The 26779-nt window shown below is 41.4% G+C and overlaps 1 protein-coding gene across 1 annotated transcript in view; it reads right to left on the minus strand.

The window, feature by feature from the left end:
• Window positions 1-26779, minus strand: part of LAMA1 (laminin subunit alpha 1) — a 233613-nt gene that overhangs the window by 87110 nt on the left and 119724 nt on the right. The window contains exons 17-28 of the mRNA XM_038747260.1: window positions 25362-25489; window positions 24725-24811; window positions 23256-23467; window positions 18736-18842; window positions 18206-18386; window positions 14308-14444; window positions 12725-12961; window positions 9984-10127; window positions 7889-8068; window positions 6153-6338; window positions 1126-1253; window positions 40-160 (exon numbers count right to left, since the gene is read on the minus strand). Of these exons, the coding sequence (XP_038603188.1) occupies window positions 40-160; window positions 1126-1253; window positions 6153-6338; window positions 7889-8068; window positions 9984-10127; window positions 12725-12961; window positions 14308-14444; window positions 18206-18386; window positions 18736-18842; window positions 23256-23467; window positions 24725-24811; window positions 25362-25489 (1848 nt within the window). The remainder of the gene's footprint in view (window positions 1-39; window positions 161-1125; window positions 1254-6152; window positions 6339-7888; window positions 8069-9983; window positions 10128-12724; window positions 12962-14307; window positions 14445-18205; window positions 18387-18735; window positions 18843-23255; window positions 23468-24724; window positions 24812-25361; window positions 25490-26779) is intronic.

Below are 26779 nucleotides of genomic sequence, written 5' to 3' on the forward strand. Positions count from 1 at the left end.
TCCCATCGTACCCAGCGCACTGTCTCGGACAAGTCGTACCTGGCATGAGAGGCCCGCAAAGCCTGCTGGGCAGCGACAGCTCTCTATGAGGTGGGCTGTTTCTCTCTCTGAATGACTCTCTTCCGCCTTGACTCCAATTGTCATTGAGATATTAGAGATTCTGAGAGAAAAATTATTACAGAAAGGATTGAGGGAGCAAAGCATAACATCTTCAAAGCAGAGGCTTGGTAAAAAATGTTAATAAGTACATCTCAGGCAAATATATTTCCTCCATACATTTTTTTTCCATTAATCTGTCAGACTTCCTGGCTCCCAGATTTTAAAATGAAATATGCAAAGGACTATTGCTTCAGAGCAAAAATCAGTCAATTGATCAATGGTCTTTGTGTGAAGAATCTAGAATAGTAACCTCACATGGGAAACCAATTTAAGGGGTAACTGACTGTAAACTTGTTGTGGACAGGGAATGTGTCTGCTATATTGTTATATTGTACTCTCCCAAGTGCTTAGTACAGTGCTCTGCACACAGTGAGCACCCAATAAATTTGATTGTTAGCAAAGTATAAATCAATCCGTCAAGAGTATTTATGGGAGTGCTTACTGTGTACAGAGCACTGTACTGAACACTTGGGAGCATGCAGTACAACAGAGTTGGTAGACATGATTCCTGCCCTCAAAAAGTGTACGGTCTACTGTGTGTGGAGACAAACAGTAAAATAAGTTACAGATAGGGGGTGTTTATAAAAACCTGCTGCACCAAAGCTAACAACAGAGACATGTTCTCTCTTTCTTGACTGATCTGAGACTGCACTCTTTGAAAAGGACAGAACACTAGACCACAGGAGACTAATTGACTATTTCAAGAACAGACTGTGTGGTAATTGTCTGGTGGTCCACAGGTATAAGTTAGAATTCCCAGCACTGGGCTAGACTGAGGTTTCCTGCCAGGATGGGAATTGAAAATGGTACTAATAACCCCTGAGATCTTGCTGGAAACAAAGGGATAACATCCTTAAAACCCTCCTAGTGCCTTTAAAGGAAAGTGTTAAATATCACCAGAGAAAATCCCTTTCCTTGACTGCCCACAATTAAAGAAGAGACCTTTGAAGGAAAAGAAGTTACCACCTGCTTTGCTGTAAGCCTTGTCCATAGGATGCCTTGATGAGGATGTATTCAATGTTGCTAATAACTGCCATGAAATCCGAACGTGTTACCGGTTTTTCAGACACAGAATTAAAATACTTCCAAATATGCTGTGGACAAGAAACATATTTAATATCTCAGGTCAAGTTCTCATGGACTTCTCATTTAGTAGAAGCATTCTTTTAATTAATCAATCCATCAAATAGTATTTATTGAGCTCTTATTGTGTGCAGACCATTTGGGAGAGGGCAATACAATAGTCAGAATGCCTGTTCACAATGAATTTACAGTCTAGCAGATCATCCTCAAAAAGGATGTCCACTTACACCTGGAGCAAGGGGCCCTACATATTCAATAATAATAATAATAATAATAATGGTAATTGTTAAGCATTTACTATGTGCCAGACACAGTACTAAGTGCTGGGGTAGATACAAGCAAATTGGGTTGGGTACAGTCCATGTCCCACATGGGACTCACAATCTCAATCCCCATTTTTCAGATGATGTAACCAAGGCACGACGAAGTGAAGGGCCTTGCCCAAGGTCACTCAGCAGATGAATGGCACAGCCAGAATTAGAACTCAGGTCCTCCAACTCCCAGGCCTGTGCTCTTTCCACCCATGAGATGGAAATATTTTGTTGAAAAATATAGGTTCCGCCCAAGTTTCCTTTCCAATTAAAAAATCAGGTACCTACTAAATGCTTACTAAGTGTTAAACTTCAGGGTAGTTGCGATTGAAGACAGTCTCTATCCCAGCCAAGGCTCACACTCTAACAGTGGAGGAGAGCAGATTTATTATCCCCATTTTCCAGATGAGGGAACTGAGGCACAGAGAAGTGAAGTGACTTATCCAGGGTCACACAGCAGGCCAGTAATCCCTGAAACAAACCTTTTGAATCTCTCTATGCTTTGGTTTACTGGGACTTTTCTGCTTTGAAAGGAAAGAAAAGTGAAGGCTTCTCAAAACTGAATTAATTTAAAGTAAAACTTAGACATTTAGATCAACACAAAACACAGGATAGATCCTTTATAAATTCCAGCACACTGGAGAGCCCGACAGTTTGTAATTAAAGACCGTTGCCCCTCGCCCCACCACACGGGAGTTTCTCTGTGTTTGCACTGCGTTCTCCCTCCTGCCCAGCCCAGTGGCCAGCTCGCTGTGAAGAAGCAGCATGGCTCAGTGTAAAGAGCACGGGCTTTGGAGTCAGGGGTCATGGGTTCAAATCCCAGCTCTGCCAATTGTGAGCTGTGTGACTTTGGGCAAGTCACTTAACTTCTCTGGGCCTCAGTTACTTCATCTGTAAAAATGGGGATTATGACTGTGAGCCCCCCGTGGGACAAACTGATCACCTTGTAACCTCTCCAGCGCTTAGAACAGTGCTTGGCACATAGTAAGCACTTAATAAATGTTATTATTATTATTATTATTCAGCAACATCATTGGTGGTTACAGCAATGCCCTCTGCCAGAAGCTATGCCACCTGGCAGAGAAGGTCACCAGGAAGTGCCCCAACAGCTTTCCCTGCTGCCTGAAGGCCTGGGCCATCCAGCCCTTGAAGCCCCTGAGCTCCCAACCTCCCTGGCTGCCCCACAACCAGATGGCTGTGGCAGCAGGGGCATTGGCATCATCCCCCCAGTGGCCCATGGGACCCCCTGGTTTGCCCGTCCAGGCCCGGTGCCCCCATTCTCACCATCTTCAAATCACACCTTCTCCAGGAAGTCTTCTCTGACTGACCTCTCCTCCATATCCATTCCCTGTCCCCCTCTAGCCTGTAAGTTCATTATGGGCAGGGAATCTGCCTCCTAATTCCATTGTATTGTACTCCCCCAACCGTTCCGTAGAGTGCTGTGCACATAGTAAGTGCTCAATAAATATCACTGATTGATTGTTGCTTGAGCAGTGAGAAATGTGAGAGCTTGGTATTTATTGAGCACTTTCAGAGTGCGAAGGATTGCACTAAGAGCTTAAGAGAGTAAAACTGCAATATATATAGATGGATATAGATATAAATGTTTTTCACCCTCCAAGAAGATGATTGTAATACTGAAATTCATTGTTTCACTGTTGGATATACATATGTATATATACATACACACACACACACACACACATATACATTATATATACATGTATGTGTGCTCGCACACAGACATGCTTGCGTGACTGAAAAGCCTAACACAAGACTCACAGTCCCAGCTGCATCAAGAAGAAGTGAGATTGGTAATAATAATAATAGTTGCAGTATTTGTTAAGCGCTTACTATGAGACAGGAACTGTACTAAGTACTGGAGTAGATATAAGGTAATTGCGCTGGACACAGTCCAGTGCCCCACATAGGGTTTACAGTTTTAATCCCCATTTTCCAGATGAAGTAACTGAGGCAAAGAGAAGTGAAATGACTTTCCCAAGGTCACACAACAGACAAAAGTTGGAGTGGGATTTGAACCCAGCTAATTCATTCATTCAATCATATTTATTGAGCGATTACTGTATGCAGAGCACTGTACTAGGCACCTGGGAAAGTACAATACAACAATAAGCAGTTACATTTGCTGGCCACAACAAGCTTACAGGCTAGAGTGGGGGAGCCAGACATCAATACAAATAAATTAAATTACAGATATGCACATAAGTGCTGGGAGCTGGGAGGGGGGAAGAGTAAAGGGGATGAGTCAGGGTGATGCAGAAGGGAGTGGGAGATGAGGAAAAGTGGGATTTATTCTGGGAAGGCCTCTTGGAGGAGATGTGCCTTCAATAAGGCTATGAAGTGGTGGAGAGCAGTTGCTTGTCGGATTTGAGAAGGGAGGGCGTTCCAGGCCAGAGGCAGGATGTGGGCTAGGGGTCAGTGGTAAGACAGGAGAGATCAAGGCACAGCGAGAAGGTTAGTACTAGAGGAGTGAAGTATATGGGTTGGGTTGTAGAAAGAGAGAAGCAACGTGAGGAAGGAGGGGGCAAAGTGATGGAGTGCTTTAAAGCTGAGGACCTTTTGTTTGATACGGAGGTAGATGGGCAACCACTGGAGGTTTTTGAGGAGGGGGGGTGACATGTCCTGAACATTTTTGTAGAAAAATGATCTGGGCAGCAGGGTGAAGTATGGACTGGAGTCAGGAGAGACAGGAAGCTGGGAGATTGGCAAGGAGGTTGATGCAGTCATCCAGGCAGAATAGGATAAGCGACTGTATTATCTTGGTAGCAGCTTGGATCAATCAATCAATCAATCAATTAATCATATTTATTGAGTGCTTACTCTGTGCAGAGCACTGTACTAAGCACTTGGGAAGTACAAGTTGGCAACATATAGAGACAGTCCCTACCCAACAGTCGGCTCACAGTCTAGAAGGGGGAGACAGAGAACAAAACCAAACATATTAACAAAATAAAATAGAATAGATATGTGTAAGTCAAATAAATAAATAAATGGAGTAATAAATATGTACAAACATATATACATATATACAGGTGCTGTGGGGAAAGGAAGGAGGTAAGACGGGGGGATGGAGAAGGGGACGAGGGGGAGAGGAAGGAGGGGGCTCAGTCTGGGAAGGCCTCCTGGAGGAGGTGAGCTCTCAGTAGGGCCTTGAAGGGAGGAAGAGAGCTAGCTTGGCGGATGGGCAGAGGGAGGGCATTCCAGGCCAGGGGGATGATGTGGGCCGGGGGTCAACAACGGGACAGGTGAGAACGAGGCACGGTGAGGAGATTAGTGGCAGAGGAGCGGAGGTTGCGGGCTGGGCTGGAGAAGGAGAGAAGGGAGGTTAGGTTGGAGGGGGAGGAAATGATGGAGAGGAAAGGGTGGATTTTAGAGATGTTATGATGGTGTAACTGACAGGATTTAGTGATGGATGGAATATGTGGGTTGAATGACAGAGAGGAGGCAAGGATAATGCCAAGGTTACAGGCTTGTGAGACAGGAAAGATGGTGGTGCCATCTACAGTGATGGGTATACAGGTCCTTCTGACTCCCAGGCCCATGCACTATGTGGATAGACCACAGGCCTGGGAGTCAGAAGATCCTGGGTTCTAATTCTGGCTCTGCCATTTGTCTGGCATGCGAACATGGGCAATTCACTTCACTTCTCTGTATCTCAGTTCCCTCAACTGCAAAATGGGGATTATGATTGTGAGCCCCATTTGGAACATGGACTGTATCCAACTTGATCATCTTCTACCTATCTCAATGCTTAGTACAGTGCCAGGCACATAGTAAGTACTTAAATACCCTAACAAAATTGTGCATATAAAAGCCTGTGCCATGTCTTTCGTGATTAATCTTAGCAGCACAAGGAACTGTGGTATGGGAGAACAAAACAGAACTAAGCACTGAAGGAACACCATTAAAAAAACAAACTAACCAGAGGCAGAGAGCACTCCCCTTGTGCTCATGGAGCTCACTATGCAAGTACGATTTAGCTGCTTAGGTAAAATTGTTGTTTTAGATTGTTCAATCTGCTATTCAATATAATAATGATGGCATTTATAAAGTGCTTACTATTTGCAAAGCAATGTTCTAAGCGCTGGGGCAGTTACAAGGTGATCAGGTTGTCCCACAGGGGGCTCGCAGTCTTAATCCCCATTTTACAGATGAGGTAACTGAGGCACAGAGACATTAAGTGACTTGCCCAAATTCACACAGCTGACAATTGGCGGAGCCGGGATTTGAACCCATGACCTCTGACTCCAAAGCCTGTGCTCTTTCCACTGAGCCACACTGCAATATTGTTCACAATTCACTGTTACTGTTCTCTGCATCAGTCTACCCCTACTTAGATTGTGAATGTTAATGGGACAGTATTGTGTCTGATTTAATTATCCTATATTTGCCGCAGTGCCTAACACAGTTCTTAGCTAATAGTACATGCTTAATACTACAAAAAGAAATTTCCCATCTAAACCGAAACAATTGTCCTAGATGTTTCAAAAGATATTAATTTTACTAAGCAGTTTATTAATTCATCAACTTCTTCCTAACCCTTCAAGTAATAAAAGAAAGAAAAGCTTATTTACTCACCTCTTTCATATCGATTTCATGTTCCATCCTCACTCCATTCTCAGGAGCAGGAAGATCTACATAAATGACTAATTTGCTAGTGTGGCCTCCCTTGATGAGAATCTGAGGCTCAAAATTGGAAGTCCCAGTGCCATACAAAGCATAAAAAGCAACGCTGTATTTCAACTTTCCTCCATAGGCCATGAGCTGTTCAGATGATAAATTGCACATTTATTTTAATCAACTAGCATGAGTGAAAATATTTCATGAAATCTGCTGCCACATTTTTTCAAAAAACTTCAGTAAAACCCGAGATCTCCATCTCAACGAGTCTTCTACCATGGTTATATATTCTATTTTTAAAAATGTCACATTTGTCTACTTAAGTTTCTCTGCACCTGCATATCTTTCAAGTAATACAGTCATTTTTTTTCCCCAGAATCTTATCACCTATAAATTTTCCTTCTTAAAAGTCTTGACACTTCATATTGTAAACTGATGAGAAGTCTCACTGAGATTGACTTCTTGCTTACAATCTTGTGGTCTCCTCTCCTTGGGCACAGGAACTGCATCTACCAACTCTATTATACTGTACTTTCCCAAGCGCTTAGTACAGTGCTCTGCACACAGTAAGTACTAAATAAATACTATTGATGAATACTAGGTTAAGCTCCCAATGTCAGCAACTTATTTCCCCTCTAAATCCCTCTCCGGTTTCAGGTTATGTATGTACTGTAAAGCTGGTCTCTTACCATAGCTCTTCTCAGTGGTACCCAAACTAGCAATCTGCAGAGCTCACCAATCCTACCTCCAAAAACCAAGCTGACAGATGTTAATGAATTTTCAAAGGCCTTTATATCAGTAAATCCCCAGAAAATACCATATGCCCCCACCCTTCATTTTTTTTTAAGTTCAGTCAAAATCCAAATATATGTTTTTGATCCTGGTATAATTAAAAATGCAAATTATGGCATTAAGCAGTGTCTTTAAGATTGTTGTTGAGGGCTAGTTGAGGTTTTTAAGAATTTTGAATTTGAATTTCTGTAAAATGGGGATTAAGACTGTGAGCCCCCTGTGGGACAACCTGATCACCTTGTAACCTCCCCTTGTAACAGTGCTTTGCACATAGTAAGCGCTTAATAAATGCCATTATTATTACCAAGAACAAAGACTAACAGTGGTTTTGAGTTTCATATCCAGTCTATCCAAAAACCAAGCTGACAGATGTTAATGAATTTTCAAAGGCCTTTATATCAGTAAATCCCCAGAAAATACCATATGCCCCCACCCTTCATTTTTTTTTAAGTTCAGTCAAAATCCAAATATATGTTTTTGATCCTGGTATAATTAAAAATGCAAATTATGGCATTAAGCAGTGTCTTTAAGATTGTTGTTGAGGGCTAGTTGAGGTTTTTAAGAATTTTGAATTTGAATTTCTGTAAAATGGGGATTAAGACTGTGAGCCCCCTGTGGGACAACCTGATCACCTTGTAACCTCCCCTTGTAACAGTGCTTTGCACATAGTAAGCGCTTAATAAATGCCATTATTATTACCAAGAACAAAGACTAACAGTGGTTTTGAGTTTCATATCCAGTCTAAACCCTGACCTTGAAGTTACTCCACACGGGAGAAAATGTGTGTTTTTTCTCTTCTGAGAAAAAGTGACCTGAGAAACTACTGACAGATCTTTCTAAACTCCCATGATTTTCCATCATCGCAGAAGTGCTGAGCAGGTGCTGAGTGTGACTTCTCTTACCTGGTCTCCCTGGAAGTGGTCTGGGAGTCTCCAGTAAAAAGGCTCCACATTCCCTTTCTGGAGGACAGTTTCAGCGTCCAATAGCACATCAGGTGGCTGGTGATAGACTCCCTCTGTGGAGCCGGTCAGGTTACTTTGGGAGACCACACGCAGGACTGACTGATCTGGTCTCAGTGTTACCTAAACATCGAGGAGAAACAAGTCCACTTCATAAAATGGCTCTAAATAGAAGAAGCAGTGTGGCTTAGTGGAAAGAGGATAGACCTAGGAATCACAAGAACCGGGGTTACTCTTGGCTCTGTCACTTGCCTGCTGTTTAACCTGGGGCAAGTCCCTTAACTTCTCTCTGATTTGGTTTCCTCATGTGTAAAATGGGGATAAAAATAGCTGTTCTCCCTTCTCCTCAGACTGAGTGCCAGCTTGCTCCTATTGGATCTATTCCAGTACTGAGGATGAGGCTTGGCACATAAGGAGCATTTAGCGGATATCACCATCAATAATCACAATGTAAGTGAAGCATCAAGACTGATAGGATTTCATATGAATAAATCCCTATTGTTGTAGGAAAACAGTCATATTATGAAAATTCAGAAAGGAAGGAGTGATTTAGCAGTTGTTCCTAATTGCTAAATTTAGATGATCACTTTGCCTAAATTCAAAACCTTACTAAAATCATATCTCCTCAAAAAGGCCTTTCCCAACTAAGCTGTCATCTCTCCTGCTCCCTCTCCCTTCTGCACTGCCCTTAATAATGATGATAACTGTTGTATTCGTTAAGCGCTTACTATTCATTCATTTATTTATTCAGTCATATTTATTGAGCTCTTACTATGTGTAGAACACTGTACTAAGTGCTTGGAAAGTACAATTTGGCACAAAGAGAGACAATCCCTGAGTAATTTGCCTAAGGTAACACAGCAGACAACTGGCGGAACATAATTAGAACCTAGGTTCATCTAACTTCCAGGCCCGTGCTCTATCCACTAGGTATACTGCACCCCACCCCAACCTCTGCATCACAGCACTTTTGTACATACCCGTAATTTCTGTTAATATCCCCCTCTAGACTTTATGAGCAGGGAAGGTGTCAACCAAATCTGTTGTATTGTACTCTCCCAACCACTTAGAACAGTGGTCTACACACAGTAAGTACTCAATAAATATGATTGATTGATGTCTTCTTCAATTCAAAAGTTTAGAAGAAGGTATTTCAAATGCAGCATGGCTTAGTGGAAAGAGCCCGGGCTTGGGAGTCAGAGGTCTTAGTTACCTCATCTATAAAATGGGGATTAAGACTGTTATTACCTTATATCTACCCCAGTGCTTAGAACAGTGCTTGGCACATGGTAAGCGCTTAACAAATACCATCATACTACTCAGAACAGTCAACTCTAATTGGGAGATAAATGATTCAACAAAACCTAATTTCCACCAATGAGTTCCACCACCTAACCTGAGAAGTTGCAAAATGGAGTGGTTTGCATTTCAACTCCTCCACTTCCCAGTGGAGGTGACAACAGTGACAGCCGGAACGAGGAGGATAAATCGACAGATCCTGTGCAGCATGTCCTAGGGGATAAAGCATGGGCCTGGGAGGCAGAAGGACCTGGGTTCTAGTTCTAACTCTGCCACATGTCTGCTGTGTGACCTTGGGCAATTCATTTCACTTCTCTGTGCCTCAGTTACCTCATCTGTAAAATGGCGATTACAACTGTGAACCCCATGTTTCTAGGCTGTGAGCCTGTTGTTGGGTAGGGACTGTCTCTATATGTCACCAACTTGTACTTCCCAAGCGCTTAGTACAGTGTTCTGCACACAGTAAGTGCTCAATAAATACGATCAAATGAACAAATGTGGGACATGGACTGTGTCCAAGCTTTTTTTTTCCCTGTATCTACCCCAGTGCGTAGAACAGTGCATATAGTAAGCACTAATATATACCATAAAAAGTAACAACAACAACAACAAAAATATAGAATTGGATACCCCAGACAGCTTCTCCAACATCCCACAGAGAAAAGAACCCTAGAAAAGGCAACCGGGCTCCAGGGATGCATGAACATTTCAAATGACTATTGTCAACTGAATTACTCACTGGTAGTCTCATGTGGCCTTCCACTTCAGAACAGAACTGTGTCAGCCCAAAGCAGAAGCAAGGGGTGCAACCTAAGGGGTTTTCAGCCTGGAGAGCAAATGTTCCAGTTTTACATTCACTGCAGTGAAGTCCAAACACATTTTCCTGAAGGGAGAAGAGAGAGTTGATAATAATAATTAGGATATGTGTTAAGCTTCCCTCTCAGGGTCACACCTGGAGAGTTTCCAGTACTCTACCAGTCTTGACTATGGGAGGGAGAGTCAAACAGAGTCCTACCCATTCCTAGCCTGAGCAGTGGCTAGCAAGTGGAAGGCAATCTGCTACAAGTCAGAACTCACCTGTACTGGGCAGCAAGTGGCATGGGAAACAGCCAAGGGTGGAGACTCAAGTTTACTGCACGGAAGGAGGCAATGATAAACCACTTCTGAATTTTTACCAACAAAACTCTATGGATACACTATGAGAACGATGGCAGATGGAGTTGGGGTGTTCTGGGAGAGATGGGTCAGAGACGACTTGGCGGCATAAGACAAGATGTGTTAAGCACTTACTATGGGCCAAGTGCTGTACTACGTGCTGGGGTCAATACAGGATAATAAAGTCCCTCATGGGGCTCACACTCGAAGTAGGGGCCAGAAAAGGTATAGAGAAGTTAAGTGACTTGCCCAAGGTCACAAAGCAGACATGTGCAGGAGCTGGGATTAGAACCCAAGTCCTCTGACTCCCACGCTTGTGCTTTTTCCACTAAGCCACACTGCTTTGTTGATGAGACTTACACTATTTTCTGCTAAAAATAAAGCCATAGCATTGAAATAAACTTTAGAAAAAGCAATCACCAAGATACCAAGATCTACTGACTGCTTTGATTGAGCTGTTCAACAAATAGTGGAATGCAGATTGGTGCTGCCTAAAAGTATCTGTTTACCTTATCCAGTGCTTAGTACAGTGCTTGGCACAGAGTAAGTGTTTAATAAAACCACAATCATTGTGATTAGAAAAGTGCATTTTCAAATCCCAGAATTTTCTAAACAGGTTGAAATTATTTTTTCTTACAGCAAATGTCAAGAATTATAAATGATTTGAACCACAAGCCAAAAGCAATTAAAACCAATCCAGAGATGAAAATAGATCTGTCTTGAAAAGTTGTATTTAAACCAATTACTTCAAATTTAAGCTATTCTGTGGAATACAAATAACTAAAAAGATTTAAAGTAAAATGAATAAACCAAAACCAGAGAGAATTTTCCTGAAAAGATAAGCTGATCGAGATGACTTAATCAGATGATCACTGCCTCCAAAGAAATACAAGTTAAATATTTTTGTTTGTATTTTTGGAATTTTGCTCAATTTTTTAGGTATCTGTACATAAATTTAAATATCTATGAAGTAATTTATGCCTTTGTGTAAGTGATGCAAATTATTTCTGTTAAAATTTGCCTGACTCTCCTGTTTTGAAGATTTTGTAAATACAATTTATAGGACTCCACAGGATACTAGCATCCTAGCTGCACTTAAATTACTATTCTGTTCTAATTTACATCTTTGCCCATAATATCTTCTTGATCGTTTGTAAATAACAATAAGTATAATTATGGCATTCAAAACATGCCAAGCACCAGGCCAAGCATTGACATTAATAAAAGATAATCAGATTTATTCATATCCATATATGCCATATCTCAAATGCTAGAGCTATAAGTGTTTTGGGTTTCCAGGCTTTACTATCACTCAGTTCTTTAAAAATTATAGCATGTAGGGGATTTTCTATCATTTGGGCTTGGACTTTTATTTCTACATAGAAAATCACAATTAAATTTATTAGACTAGAAGAGTTACTGTAAAATAAATTTTCTTAAAACAGCACCCTCCATCAAACAGAAACAGCAGCCAACTTCAAACACATCAAAATATAAAACCACCCTTCTATCTTGTCAACAGAAGAGCCTCCTTCAATTCTAGTCAGCAGTACAAAGGGGAGTGCCCATCACATAAAATCCCATACAATCACAAATCTTCCCAGTATGCTTTGTTCCTATTTTGTTCTTTTTTATTGTCAAAACAGATCTGCCACTCAGTCAACTAGAACAAATGAAAAGTGAGTGTGTTTTGTTTGAATTCAGTTTTGTTATTTGATGGCTTTTATAAGCTGTTAAAATCTAAAGAATCCCTCCATTGTTCTGTCAGACTGGATGTTGACTTTTTTAAGTAAACGGAGGACTCAGCATTCCAATTTCTAGGGTCTACAGCTTGCTGATTCATCTAGAATAAGCTATCATTGCCAGGCAAATTTAAATTTAAGATGCGTGGTAAAATGAAAGAGCAAAACCTGAGAGAATTTTCTGGTCTCTAGATAATGAGCTCATTGTGGGCAGGCAACATGTCTACCAACTCTGTTGCACTGCACTCTCCCAAGAGCTGAGTACAGTGCTCTGCACACAGTAAGCTTTCAATTATTACCAGAGAAGCAGAGTGGCTCAGTGGAAAGAGCACGGGCTTTGGAGTCAGAGGTCATAGGTTCAAATCCCGGCTCTGCCAACTGTCAGCTTTGTGACTTTGGGGAGGTCACTTAACTTCTCTGTGCCTCAGTTACTTCATCTGTAAAATGGGGATTAAGACTGTCAGTCCCCCGTTGGACAACCTGATCACCTTGTAACCTCCCCAGTGCTTAGAACAGTGCTTTGCACATAGTAAGCGCTTAATAAATGCCATCATCATCATCACTGATAGATTAAGGCACCCACCTTGCAAGAACAGGTTCCAGTTTCTTCTTCACAACTACAAGCCCCTTGTTTCTCATTACAAGTGTCCTCTCTGGTCCCGCTGATCTCACAGTCACAGGGCACACAGTCTGGGTAATCTCTGAATCCTAAGGCACAGTCACCACAACTCTGTCCTCCAAATTCATGCTTGCATTGGCACTGGCCAGTTAACAAATCACACTGATGATTACTTGACCCTGTACTGCTGCAATTGCAGGCCTAAAAAGAACCAAAATCATTTTTTAAATGTTTTAGTTCTCAAGATACAGATTCCCCCACTCGACTGTAAACTGTTTGTGGGCAGGTAATGTCTGTTATATTGTACTCTCCATAGTCCCTACTACAGTGCTTTGCGCACAGGAGGTATTCAATAAATACAATTAACTGACAATGGAGTTATCCCAAACCTTTAAAACAATCATTTCTCTGGAGAATTATTGATGTACTATTCTGCCTCTGCCCTAAGTCTCCTAGAAAAAGAATTTGGTGCTCCTTCCAGTTTTCTGGGTCACATTATTTTGCCCAACAGACAATTATTACTGCAGTCAAATATAATTTTAACATAATGTTCACAGGCATTTCTTCTATTCTTCAAGCCCAGAAGGAAAAAGCTACAAGTTTCAGAATATCATAGTATTACTTCTTGCCACAAATTGAACTTGGTAAATTACTGTTACTCATAATCACTGGAAAATGCCAAGAACTTCATTTCAATCAATCAATCATATCTATTGCGTGATTACTATATGCAGAGCACTGTACTAAGTGTTGGGAGAGTACAGTATAACAGATACATTCCCTGCCTACAATGAGCTTATGGTCTGGAAAGGGAGCATTTCTAGAAAATTAAATGGAACAATTAATTCCCTTCCCACTGATGTGCTTAATTCCAATCCATGTGGGTAACAATTGTTAAAAGTTGCAATAACCTACAGTGAAAAATTTTCCAAAAGAAATTTAATAATCCATTTTCCTTTTATGAAACATTACAAATACTTAGCAATGGTAGTAACATTTTCAAAAACTATTCTCAAGTATTTGAATAAAAGTAGACACAACGCATTGAAAAAGTCCAACTAAAAGTGAAAAGCATCATTCATAAGTCACATTCCTTTAGGTTTTATTCCTACATGTTTTGGGGCATTTGGCATTCACCTACCTAAAGTCCCACAGCACTTCTAAAGCCCCACAGCACTTGTGTACACATCTATAAATTATTTATGTATCTTAATTTCTGTCGTCCCCTCAAGACTGTAAGTTTGTTGTGGGCAGGGAACATGTCTACCAACCCTCAAGTGCTTAGTACAGTGCTCTGCACATAGTAAGCACTCAATAAATACCATTGATTGATTGACTGCAGGGCAAAAGGAGGGCTAAATGAAACTTTTCGGTAAATAAAGACATGGACAAATAGGTTAGAATGATAAGCGATTTGTATTCCAAATAGCAAAAATCAATATTAGGCTAGACCAACCATACAGGAATGGCTCACCCCAATATCACATGGAATACTTTGACTTTAAACCTGCTCTGGTCAATTTTCTTAGAAACCTTGTAATAGTCACCTTGCATCCAAGCTTCTGATCATGACCCCAGTACTGTTCTTCACAGACTTCACATTTTGGTCCCTGAGTGTGAGGCGGACAGATGCATTCTCCAGACTGTGGATCACAGTTGTTCTGAGTATAGGCACAGTTACAAGCTAGAAAAGAAAAATATTTTGTCCATTGGTGTGAAGTCTCTACAACAGATATCCAGTGAATATGGCAGAATAAAAGACTAAACTATGCCTAAATATTTAATGGGTTTTCTTTTTTGTTTTTCAAGAACCTGCACAGTTCAGCTATAGTAAAGTTCTATAGTGTGCTATCCCCTCCCAGGATTGCACCTATGGAAAGGTGAGTCAAGCAGAGGCATAGCCATTCCATTCCTAGCTTGGGCAGTGGATAACAAGTGGAAGGCAATCGGCTACAAGTCAAAACTCACCTGGGCTGGGCAGCAGCAGCATGGGAGAGACTCAAGGGTGGATATTCAAATTTACTCTTTGGATGAAGGCAATGATAAACCACTTCTGGATTTTTACCAAGAAAATTCTATAGATACACTACCAGAACGATTGCAGGTGGAGGTGGGGTGTTCTGGGAGAGATGTGTCCATGAAGTTGCTATGGATCACAGATGACCCAACAGCATAAGACAAGATAGTGGGTTAATATACATCCACCTGAGGGTCTACTAAGGCAAGGTTCTTGAGGGTTAAGGGGATAGGTGATGGGAAGAGAAATAGAATGATTAAAACCAAAGGCAAGAAGGACAGGAGTAAAAACTGTGGGAGGATAATCTCAAAAATAAAAAGTAGATTTGGAAATCCATTTACCATCACTGGCATTTACTGAGAGCATACTGCTTGCAGAGCAGTGTATTAAGTTCTTGGGAGAGTACAGCACATCAGAGTTGGTAGACATATTCCCTCCTTGTGGAGCTTACAGTTCAGAAGGGGAAAAGGCATTATAATGAATAATAGGTATGTACATAAATTTTAGCTATGAGCAGGGAACATGTCTACCAACTCTGTTATATTGTACTCTCCCAAGAACCTAATGCAGTGCTCTGCATACAGTAAGTGCTCACTAATTGCAATTGATTGATGGATTGAGGGTAGGATAAGTAACAAGTGCTTAAAGGGTATAGATCCAAGTACATTGGTGATATGAAAGGGAGAAGGAAAAGGGGAATTGAGGGCTTAGTTGGGGCTGGTCACTTGGAGGAGATGTGATCTTAATAAGGCTTTGAAGGTGGGAAAAAGTGGGGTCTGTCAGATGTGAAGGGAGTGGAGTTCCAGGCCAGAGGAAGGACATGGGCAAGGGGTCGGAGTTGAGATAGATGAGATCAAAGTACATTGAGTAAAGTGTGAGGACAGGGTTAGAGTAGCAAATCCGGTAGGTAAGATAAAAGGGGGCAAGCAAGTTGTGTGCTGTAAAGACAGTGGCTTTCCATTTGATGCAGACATGGAGTTTCTTGAGGAGCCGGAAGACATGTTTTTTAGAAAAATGATCCAGGCAGCAGAATGATATATGAATTGGAGTGGAGAGAGGCAGGAGCCTGGGAGGTCAGCAAGTTGGCTGATGTAACAGCGGAGGCTGGATATCAGTGCTTGTATCAGTATAATAGCAATTTGAGTGGGCAACGTGAAGGTGCAACAAATACAATTTGGTAACATATTGAATATGTGGGTTAAACATCCCAGGGCTTAGTACAGTGCCTGGCACATAGTAAGCACTTGACAAAGACTGTCATTATTATTATTATTATTATTATTATTATTATTATTATTATTATTATTATTATTGGAAAGAGCATGGGTCAGGGGATCAGAGGACCTGGGTTCTAATGCCGGCTCCATCACTTGTCTGCTGTGTGACCTTGGGCAAGTCAATTAACTTCTCTGTGCTACAGATACAGTAAACATTCACCCTCTACATACTGACCTTTAATTACTGGTACAAATACGATGGTCAAGTGATAGCATGATTTGGATCATTCCAAAAGCCTATTTTGGATTTATCTTAAAGCTCTACCACCATGTCTACCTTTAAATGTATTAAATACCCCAAACAGAACAATCAGGTGCCAAACTCTAGCTAAAATAACAGGTTAGTACAGCAAAATTAGATCATGTCTATTCAATTTGCGCTCTAGGATCATCTTTGGTATGGCCTGAATGGATAATAATGATGGCATTTATTAAGCACTTACTATGTGCAAAGCACTGTTCAAAGTGCTAGGGAGGTTACAAGGTGATCAGGTTGTCCCACGGGGGGCTCACAGTCCCCGTTTTACAGATGAGGTAACTGAGGCACAGAGAAGTTAAGTGACTTTCCCAAAGTCACATAGCTGACAGGTGGTGGAGCGAGGATTTGAACCCATGACCTCTGACTCCAAAGCCTATGCTCCTTCCACTGAGCCACGCTGCTTCTCTGTAATATTCTTAAGAGTTAACAGGAAGATTGTAGAAATAAATATAGACAACTGCTTTCTGTTGTTTCCAGTTGACTTGTTTGTGTCCATTGGAAAAGATCCCCCAGCACCAGCCATTTATTATTACTACAATGTCTCAACGTTACTTTAAGTACTGATGTTGTAAATAGCATGAAATATCCTTCCAAGAATTCATTGACAGTGGCTTAGTTCACCAGTCAAACCAACCAACCACTGGTCAGAGGTTTTCTACTTATTTTTTGTTTCCCTTTTTTTTGGTTTGTTTGTTCTTTAGTTTATGTGATACCCTCTCTCTGCTCTCCATTTCTTTGCTTTCTAATAACACTTAGGACTTTGCGGGGCCCATGTTAACCTTAACTTTTCATTCATCACTGATGAATAAATTACCCTCTTACTAACAGTCTAACATTCACCAAACCTAATATAATAGGAGTAAATAACACTGAAATATACAGATTCATTCATTCAAATGTATTTATTGAGTGCTTACTGTGTGCAGAGCACTGTACCAAGCACTTGGAAAGTAAGAATTCAGCAATAAAGAGACAATCCCTGCCCACAATGGGCTTAGATGAAAATCATTCTTTGTAGATTTATAATCTTCTTAAAACTCAACTACTTCATTAAGGTCAGTGAACTGTAGGAATTAGATGGACCAAAATAACAAATGAGTCTAGGAAAAAAATTACCTTTTCATGGGGGAGGATAAATAACACATTCATCCAATAAGGAATCTTTACTCCCCATACTTAATCTTTACATAGAAAATGGATTTTAGGAGATTTCTGGTTTTTTTTTTCTTAAATCTGACTGGGGTATAATCTGGTTTATTCTCAAAATTTAGGTAAAGTATCATACATAGCATTGTCAACAAATCAATGATTTATGCTGATTTAAGTCCAGAATCCATAGAAAAGTTAACTTTTAAATCTTGATCTTAAGGGAAATGCTCCATATTAGAGAAAGAAAAGTAGTATTCACAGAAAGAAAAGCAAAAACTAACCACTGGTTCTAGATACTAAGGAAACTTGAGACTTTTTACAATGTGGAGAGACATTAATTCCACCTTCCAAAACATTTATAACTACCTAACCTTTCATATTTTATTTTCTGAGTCGAATAGAGTCCAGTGGCTCAGCATATTTTCAATTTATTGTACAAACATGCCAAGTTGATCTAATTCCTCCCTGCAGCATTCAGAATGGAGTTCATCCATTTTTGCACTGAAAATGCTAAGAAATATATAAAACCTTAAATTATATTTTGGGGGCATTTAAGGTTCAATCCTTATTCTTTTAGGATCTAGGTAGGAGAAACTAGGGTAAAGCCCTAAAACTCTATTCCCTACTAAAAAGAACTACTCCTCAATAAAGATTGAATGAGAGAAAAAGCTGCATTTAGAAAAATCAGTTAAAGGGAATCCCCAACAGGGGAAATCACCAAGAATCAAGGAACTAGAGCTTACGTGTACAGCTGCCATCTTGGTATGCATAAAATCCCCGAGCACACTGATCACACTTCTCCCCCGACACTCCATGTACACAGCGACACTGCCCTTCATCGCTACAATCCTCAGACAGAGAACCCGACTCACTGCAGTTACAAGGGAGGCAGCCGAGCCCTAGGTTCAAGCCGTAGAATCCATCCTAGAGAGTAGGAAGAAAAAACACACAAGTCAAAAGAGGCAAGTGATCTGGATGACAGATGTGCTTTTAACATCAGAAAGTAATAATATATTTTACAAATTTTTTTGAGGTCAAGTCAGTTATTTGTATTTAGGGACAGCCCCAGTTCTCACCATGAAGAAAGCAAACACTAAAAAACAGGATAGAGAAAGTTTGGGAGAAATGTGGCAGGAAAAATGGAATTGCACATTGGCAAACAGAATTCTTTTTAAATGGTAAAGACATGAATTAAATATGGAGTGCCAAGTTGTTAATATCTTGCTTCCTCCAGGCATTGTTTTTTATCTTGTTTCATCCCAGCATTACTTACCAAGCACTGATCACAATGCTGTCCAATCACATTTGGTTTGCACTGACAGAGGCCCGTGTCATGGTGGCAAACACTGGACAAAGAGCTATTGCTGTGGCATTCGCAGGCTCACATGCAAAAGAAAGGGTAGAGAAGTTAATATCTATTTAATTCCTGAGCTCTTTTAAGAACAGATCTTGCCTCCAGGGTAAAAATATCTTCCAAGATGGCATCTATGTGTTAACCCATCCAAGAGAATAACAGATACATTTGCAAAAATTAGTGGACGCTTGACAGAAATCACTAGGTCAATGCCAGGTGACAGAACCATTTCATTTCAAAATAATTATTCCCCTACATTTTGTACATTTCATTAAGCAGAACTTCTCCTTCACACCTGACAGATCACCATTCTCCTCACCTTCAAAACCCTCCTAAAATCATATCTCCTCCTCTAGGAGGAGGTCTTCTAAGACTAAGTACTTCATCTTCCCTATCCACCCTAGCCTATGAACCTGGCCGGGTACCTATTAAGCATTTCGATACTCACTTCAGCTCCATGAAACTTGGGGAAAAAAAATCCTATACCCTACTATTTTCTCCCTCCCTAATCTATTTTAATGTCTACATCTCCCTCTGCATTATAAGCTCCTTGTGGGCATGGATCCTTTCTACCAACTCAGTAAGTACTGAATAAATTCTACTGATCGATTGATTTAAATTCAGCTGTATGTGATTCATTTAAGTCCCGAGGTCTGGCTCTTTGTAACCATAAGAATTAATTAGGTAATTATTAATTTTTTATCATGCACTATTCAGTATAGGGAATAATCAGTGTGTTAATACTAATTAGTATTCAATCAAATTTAATATGTTTTCCTATAATAGGAAAAATAGATACAAAACAAGGAAACCTTCCATCTCCTTTGTAATGCCTTTTATTTCAACATCAAGAAGCAATTTAAACTGAGCTTTGGAAATCCAAGAAAGACAATAAATATGCATATTTCTTTTAGAGCAAACATTCCTAGTAAGAGTGCTTCCTTTCCCTGTGGAGACACACTCCATTCTCTCAGCCAGAAGTCACTTGAGCTTCATCTCAAAATTTAACCTGAATTTCAGGAATGCAACATTCTCAAAAACATCAATTACCCAGAACTGTATGTAGCCTAACAGGCCCTCAAACCACTTTTCATTCAGTGCTGAAATAGCTCCGTTTTGCCTTATGTTCATATTTTGCAGCCCTTCCACCAGTCAATCAATAGCATTTATTAAGCGCTTATTATATGAAGAGCACAGTATTAAGCACTTGGGAGAGTACAATACAACAGAGTTTTTAGACATGGTCCCTACCCACAAGGAGTCTACAGTCTAAGGGACATACAGACACTAATATAAATGAATTACACATAATAGTAATGATAATAATGATGGTATTTGTTAAGCACTTCCTATGTGCCAAGTCCTGTTATAAGTGCTGGGGGAGAGACAAGGTAAGCGGGTTGTCCCACATGGGGCTCACAGTCTTAACCCCCATTTTACAGATGATGGAATGGAGGCACAGAGAAGTTAAGTGGCTTGCCCAAGTTCACACAGCAGACAAGTGGCAAAGCCAGGATTAGAAAAGCAGCATGTCTCAGTGGAAAAAGCCAGGGCTTGGGAGTCAGAGATCATTTGGGTTCTGCCACTTGTCAGCTGTGTGACCTTGGGCAAGTCGCTTCACTTCTCTGTGCTTCAGTTACCTCAACTGCAAAATGGGGAGGAAGGCTATGAGCCCCACGTGGGAAAACCTGATCACCTTGTATCTCTCTCAGCGCTTAGAACAGTGCTTGGCACATAGTAAGCGCTTAACAAATACCATCATTATTATTATTATTATCCTCTGACTCCCAAGCATGTGTTCTTACCACTAAGTGGCGCTGCTTCTATAAATGCTGTGGGGCTGATGGTTGCATGAATAACAACTGCTTAAATGGTAACAATCAATCAATCAATCAATGGTATTTATTGAGTGCTTACTATGTGCAGAGCCCCATACTAAGCACTTGGGAGAGTACAATACAACAGAATTAGGAAGCACTTTCCTTTCCCTTACCGAGCTTACAACCTAGAGGGGGAGACAGACATTAATAGGAATAAATAATTTATAATGTATGATTTGAAGATATGCACATAAATGCTGTGGGGCTGTGGATAGGGTGAATGTCAAATGGCCAGAGGTCACAGACGATCCAGGTGCATAGATGACCCTGAAGAGAGAGGGTGTCAAGGAAAAGAGGGCTTAAAAAAGGAAGGCCTATTGGAGATGTGATTTTAGTCAGGCTTTGAAGGTGGAAAGTGTGGTTGTCTGTCAAAAATGGAAGGGGGATGGAGTTCCAGGCCAGAGGGAATTCAAAGAGAAGTTGAAGATCTGAGGAAACGTGTGTTCTGAAAGAAATATTTGATTGATAATGGAGCCGAAGGGAATGGGAGGACAGGGGCCCCATTTTAAAGGAGTGGAGTTGAAGGGAACTTGTTTTCACCTTCACCCCACTCTAGTCCTCCTCTTGCCCTGAGACCAAGGCTAGATTGTAGACTTCTTTAGGTCAGGAGCCCTCTATTGTCCTTACTCAAGAGTGGAGTATACTGCTCTCCACCCAGTAGACTCTAAGCTCCTTGAGAGCAGGGATTGTCTTTCAACTCCATTCTACTCTACAAGAAGCAGTGTGGCTTACTGGATAGAGCATGGGCCTGAGAGTCAGAAGGACATGTGCTCTAATCCCAGTTCTGCCACATGTCTGCCATGTGACCTTGGACAACTCACTTAACTTCTCTGGCCCTTACTTACCTCATTTATTCACTCATTCATTGAATCATACTTACAGTGTTTACTGAGTATTGTAAGCACTGGGGAGAGCACAATATAATAATAAACAAATACAATCCCTGCCCACAATGAGTTTACAGTCCGGAGGGGGTCACAAATGTTAATATAAATAAATGAAGAAGTAAATGAATAAGTTGCAGATATGTACAAGAATGCTGTGGGACTGGGAGTGGGGATGAATACAGGGAGCAAGTCCAGGACTTGCAGAAGGGAGTGGGAGAAGAGGAATGGAGGGCTTGGTGCTTTACCTCTTCTGCAAAATGGGGATGATGAGTGTGAGCCTGCCGTGGGAAAGGGCTTGGGTCCAACCTGCTTGACTTGTATCTACCCCAGTGCTTAGAACAGGGCTTGGCACATATAGTAAGTGCTTAACAAGTACCCTAATTACTGCTATAATCATTATTATTACTCTCTTTAGTGCTTAGTATGGAGTAAGTGCTCAACAATTACATTGATTGAATGATCGATTGCTGGGTAGGAGGGATATCGCCCATCCCTATGGTGGGTAGAGTGGGTGGGTGGGTGGGGTCTCCTTAAGCTTCTACCAAGGTTGGCACAGAACAAAGGCAACTGGTGTCCTAACTTCTGTGGGACACATGAGGAATGACAAGCTAATGCCCCAGACATTGTCATTTAGAGTGTGGATTACAATGGCAAGTGCAGAGCAAATAGCAAGACTGTATAAATGTTGTGTTGAATATCACCTGTTCTATGAGTCAATAACAGATACCATCTGAGGCCAAAAACTAGAATATAAGGTAGACATGCCTGGATGGAATTCAGTTGCTTTGGAAGTAGTATGGCCTTGTGGAAAAAGCACAGGACTGGGAGTCAGAGGACCTGGGTTCTAATCCCGGCTCTACCACTGGTCGGCCATGTAATCTTGGGCAGGTCACTACATTTCTCTGTGTCTCAGTTTCCTCATCTGAGATACAGGGATTAAATCCTACTATCTCCTACTTAGAGTCACAAGTGGGTCAGAAACTGTGTTTAACCTGATTATCTTGTATCTAACCCAGCACTTAGAATAGTGCTTAGCAAATAGTATGCACTTTACAAGTAATACAATTATTACTGTTATCCCCTTCCACCTCCACATGGGAGAGTACAAAACAATAATAATAATAATAACAATAATATTTATGGTATTTGTTAAGTGCTTACTATGTGCCAAGCACTGTTCTAAGCACTGGGGTAGATACAGGGTAATCAAGTTGTCCCACTTGGGGCTCACACTTTTGATCACCATTTTATAAATGAGGTAAATGAGGCACAGCGAAGTTAAGTGACTTCCCCAAGGTCATACAGCAGACAAGTGGCGGAGGCGGAATCAGAATCCTGGAACAAAACCCTGGATTAGAACAAAAACCTAGATCTGTGACCTTCAAGCATGTGATATTGCCCCACAGCACTTACGTACACATCTATAAAACACATATTATAAATTATTCATTTATATTAATGTCCATCTCCCCCGTTAGACTGTAAGCTCATTAAGGGCAGTGAACGTGACTATGAACTCTGCTTTACGGTACTTTCCCAAGCACTAAATACAGTGTTCTGCACACATTAAGTGCTCAATAAATATGACTGATTGATTGACTTATCTAGGAGAGCACTGAGACAAATGCAAACTGTCCCCCAAACCTTAAATAAAGATGGAAATCATACTCACCCCGACAATTTTTGGCAATGAGGGCATCGCCATAGTAGCCCTCTGTACACCTCTCACAGTGAGGGCCTCCGGTATTGCCAATACACTTCAGACATTCTCCAGTCACTGTATCACAATAGCCATCTTCTAGGGGATCGACATTACCATTGCAATCACATGGAACACAAGACTTTCCAGGAACCATTGGGTTTCCGTAGTAACCCTCAGCACATCTGCATTAAGGAGCAAAAGCACCTTCCACCTCAACACAATTGCTAAAGAATTCACCCCACCCTCCAGACACACTAAAAATAACTGCTTTAGCTTTTTTTTTTTTTTTAGCAAATTTAGCTTTTCATTGATAATTCATTTGGAATTGATCCAAAATTTCTAAGATCTATCATTCTGAAGTGTTCAACTCCTTTGGTTTTGTGGGTGGGAAGCAGCGTGGCCTACTGGAAAGAGCATGGGCCTGGATAATAATAATAAATCGCTTACTATGTGCCAAGCACTGTTCTAAGAGCTGGGCCAGAGGACCTGGGTTCAAATCCAAGCTCAACCACTTGCCTGCAGTATGACCTTGGGCAAGTCAATTAACTTCTCTGTGCCTTAGTCTCCTCAACTTTAAAATGGGTATGAAATACTTATTGTCCCTCATGGGCCATGTGGGTGGTGGGACAATGTCTGACCAGATTAGCTCATATCTACCCCAGCACATAGAACAGTGCTTGACATGCAAGCTCCTTGGGGCAAGCAACATGTCTACAAACTCTGTTGCATTGTATCCTCCCAAGGACTTAGTACAGTGCTCTGCATACAGTAAGTGCTCAATAAATATATTTGATTATTCAATTAGTATGCCATAAAAATCTGTAAGCAGCGTCACTCAGTGGAAAGAGCATGGGCTTGGAAGTCAGAGATCATGGGTTCTAACCCCGGCTCCGTAACTTGTCAGCCGTGTGACTTTGGGCAAGTCACTTAACTTCACTGTGCCTCAGTTACCTCATCTGGAAAATGGGGATTAAGACTGTGAGCCCCATGTGGGACATCCTGATTACCTTGTATCTCCCCCAGTGATTAAAACAGTGCATGGCACATAGCAAGCGCTTAACAAATACCATAATTATTACTATTACTATTATAATTATTATTATTTACTACATTAAGAGAGGGTAGGATGGTTGAAATGTTCCTAGATTGGCTCATTCAACATTCTCTGAACCAAATTCTCTTCTTGGTTATACAGCTTTAGAGAGCAAATCCTGCCCAGTGCTCTATGGGGTGATTACCTTCATCTGGACATGGATGAATTTGGAACTCAGGGGAAATTCTGGCCTCTGAGGATCCTCCCAGAGTTAACAGGAATGTCACCTTTATGCAACAAGGGATATATTTCATTCAAACTCGAGGGGATTTCTTTATTTCATGAGCATCATCCAATTCTACCCAAGAAATAGCAGCACTTTTTTCCCTAACTTTGATGGACATACCGTTCACACCAGGGGCCTGTGTAGCCTGGGGAACACTGGTCGCAGATGAGTTCATCTCCATCCTCCAAGTGGCAAGTGGGGCTGAAACTATCAACAGCAGGTTAGTCTGGGGGCCAAGGTGTCTTTTCCCTGCACCAACCCAACAATTCCAAACATTTTCAAATGCAACTTCTGCTTTCACCTCAACCTTATCACCGGGACCGTGCCAGCCTCCTGACACAGTAAGAGAGGAAAAATTATCTTTTGTTGACCGGGTAGTGTTTAGATAGGTTTTATTAGACTCTAAACTCCTTCTTTGGACTGTTAGCTCCTCATGGGCAGGGAACATGTCTACCAACTCTACAATATTGTACTCGCCCAAGTGCTTCGTACAGTGCTCTGCTCACAGTACGAGTGCTCAATAAATACCACATTGTCTGATTAAATCCATCAACTTTCTCAAGATGCCCTTTCCCCCGATAAATTGAACGCTCAATGCTTATCCTGACAGGTACAGGCAAGACTACGGAAGGCAAGGGTAGAAGAGTTGAAACCATGGAGTGAGGGTACCCGGGGAGAGCAGAAGTGGTTGGTTATACACAAAGGAACGGAGCCTGCAGAAGTTGGCTCTCCCTCCTACACGTAACGAGCTTCTTACTTGTTGCTGGCAGTTGTGAGGGGACAGGCACAGGGTTGACAGTCTCCAGATGTCCCTTTGGCTGGGGTGCCATAGAAACCGGGTTCACACCGGTCACAGTGGGTTCCGGTGGTATTGTGCTGACAAGCCTATGGCACAGACAACAAGAAGCTGACTTCGGTTCCCTCTTAGATGCATTCATCTACAGGCAGTTTAGGTTGAGATCCCAGGATGGGAAGTCACAACCTGAAAGTTGGCATCCATTAAAATAGCAATAATAATAATTGCGGTATTTTTAAGTGCTATGTGCCAGGCACTGTACTAAGCATTGGGGTAGATATAAGAAAATCAGGATGGAAACAGTTTTTGTCCCGCATGGGGCTCACAGGCTCAATCCTTGTTTTACAGATGAGTTAATTGAGGCATGGAGATCCCAAATTATTTGCCCAAGGTCACAGAGCAGACAGGTGGCAGAGCTGGGATTAGAACCCAAGTCCTTCTGACCCCCAGACCTGTTTTCTATCCACTAGGTGACACTATACAGTTTCCTCATGTAGTAACAATGAATTGTGCTTTGTCTTATAGTATTACCGGCCTCGAGGAAGCACTGCCTGTTGATCTAAAACTCTACTGTTTCACACATTTGCAATCCACCTATTCTGTTCACTTAAAAATCCATTTGCTATATTTTCCCCTCAATCGAGAGATAAAATAGTTCCTTCCACGTGAATAATGCAAAGGCTTTGATCATATCTTTGGCACATGTGCTCCTATAGCCATTGGCCCAACAACGACTGAGCAGGGAGCAAAGCATCCTCTGACAGAATCCGATTCAAACTTTGCTGGAGCCAGAGGCAATCCTGGGTTCTCAAGTCATTACAGAATATTCAGATTGAAACAGCATAGATTGGATCTATTCATAAGGTTTCATGATTCACATCTTTTACCCTGTGCCTCAATCTGATCCCCATGTGAAAGACCATTAGCAGAAAGTAACTCCTTGTAGAACATAGTTTGAATCTATGTTCAATGAAATATCACTAGAAATGGTGTGAGGACAGTCACACAGCTGACAGTCTCCGGGTGTCCAGACAAAGAGGCAGTGGTGGACGCATGGAATCTGTGGCCGGTCAGTCATTTAGAGTATAAAGGCTTGGAAGACTGGGCGATTCTGAGTTAAGCCCTCTGATAGAACCCTGAATGGGAACTAGCTGACCTGTGAGTCCTCAGGAATTTGAGCTCGTGGGAGCTGGTTGGGTTGGCACAGAGCCAATCCCAGCTTGTAAGGGCCATGCAGTAGTGGTTAGGGCGCCACATTCCAAAGTGAGTTGTTGCAAATCAAGGGGTTCTAGCAGGCCAGGGGAGGGACATCCCTAGAGAAGGGTCAACTGGGAAACTGCCCTGAGTGACTCACCCAAGGGGGATCCCATCACTATTAA

Source organism: Tachyglossus aculeatus, chromosome 5 (genome assembly GCF_015852505.1).
Source record: "Tachyglossus aculeatus isolate mTacAcu1 chromosome 5, mTacAcu1.pri, whole genome shotgun sequence".
In the NCBI taxonomy this organism is placed as follows: Eukaryota; Metazoa; Chordata; class Mammalia; order Monotremata; family Tachyglossidae; genus Tachyglossus; species Tachyglossus aculeatus.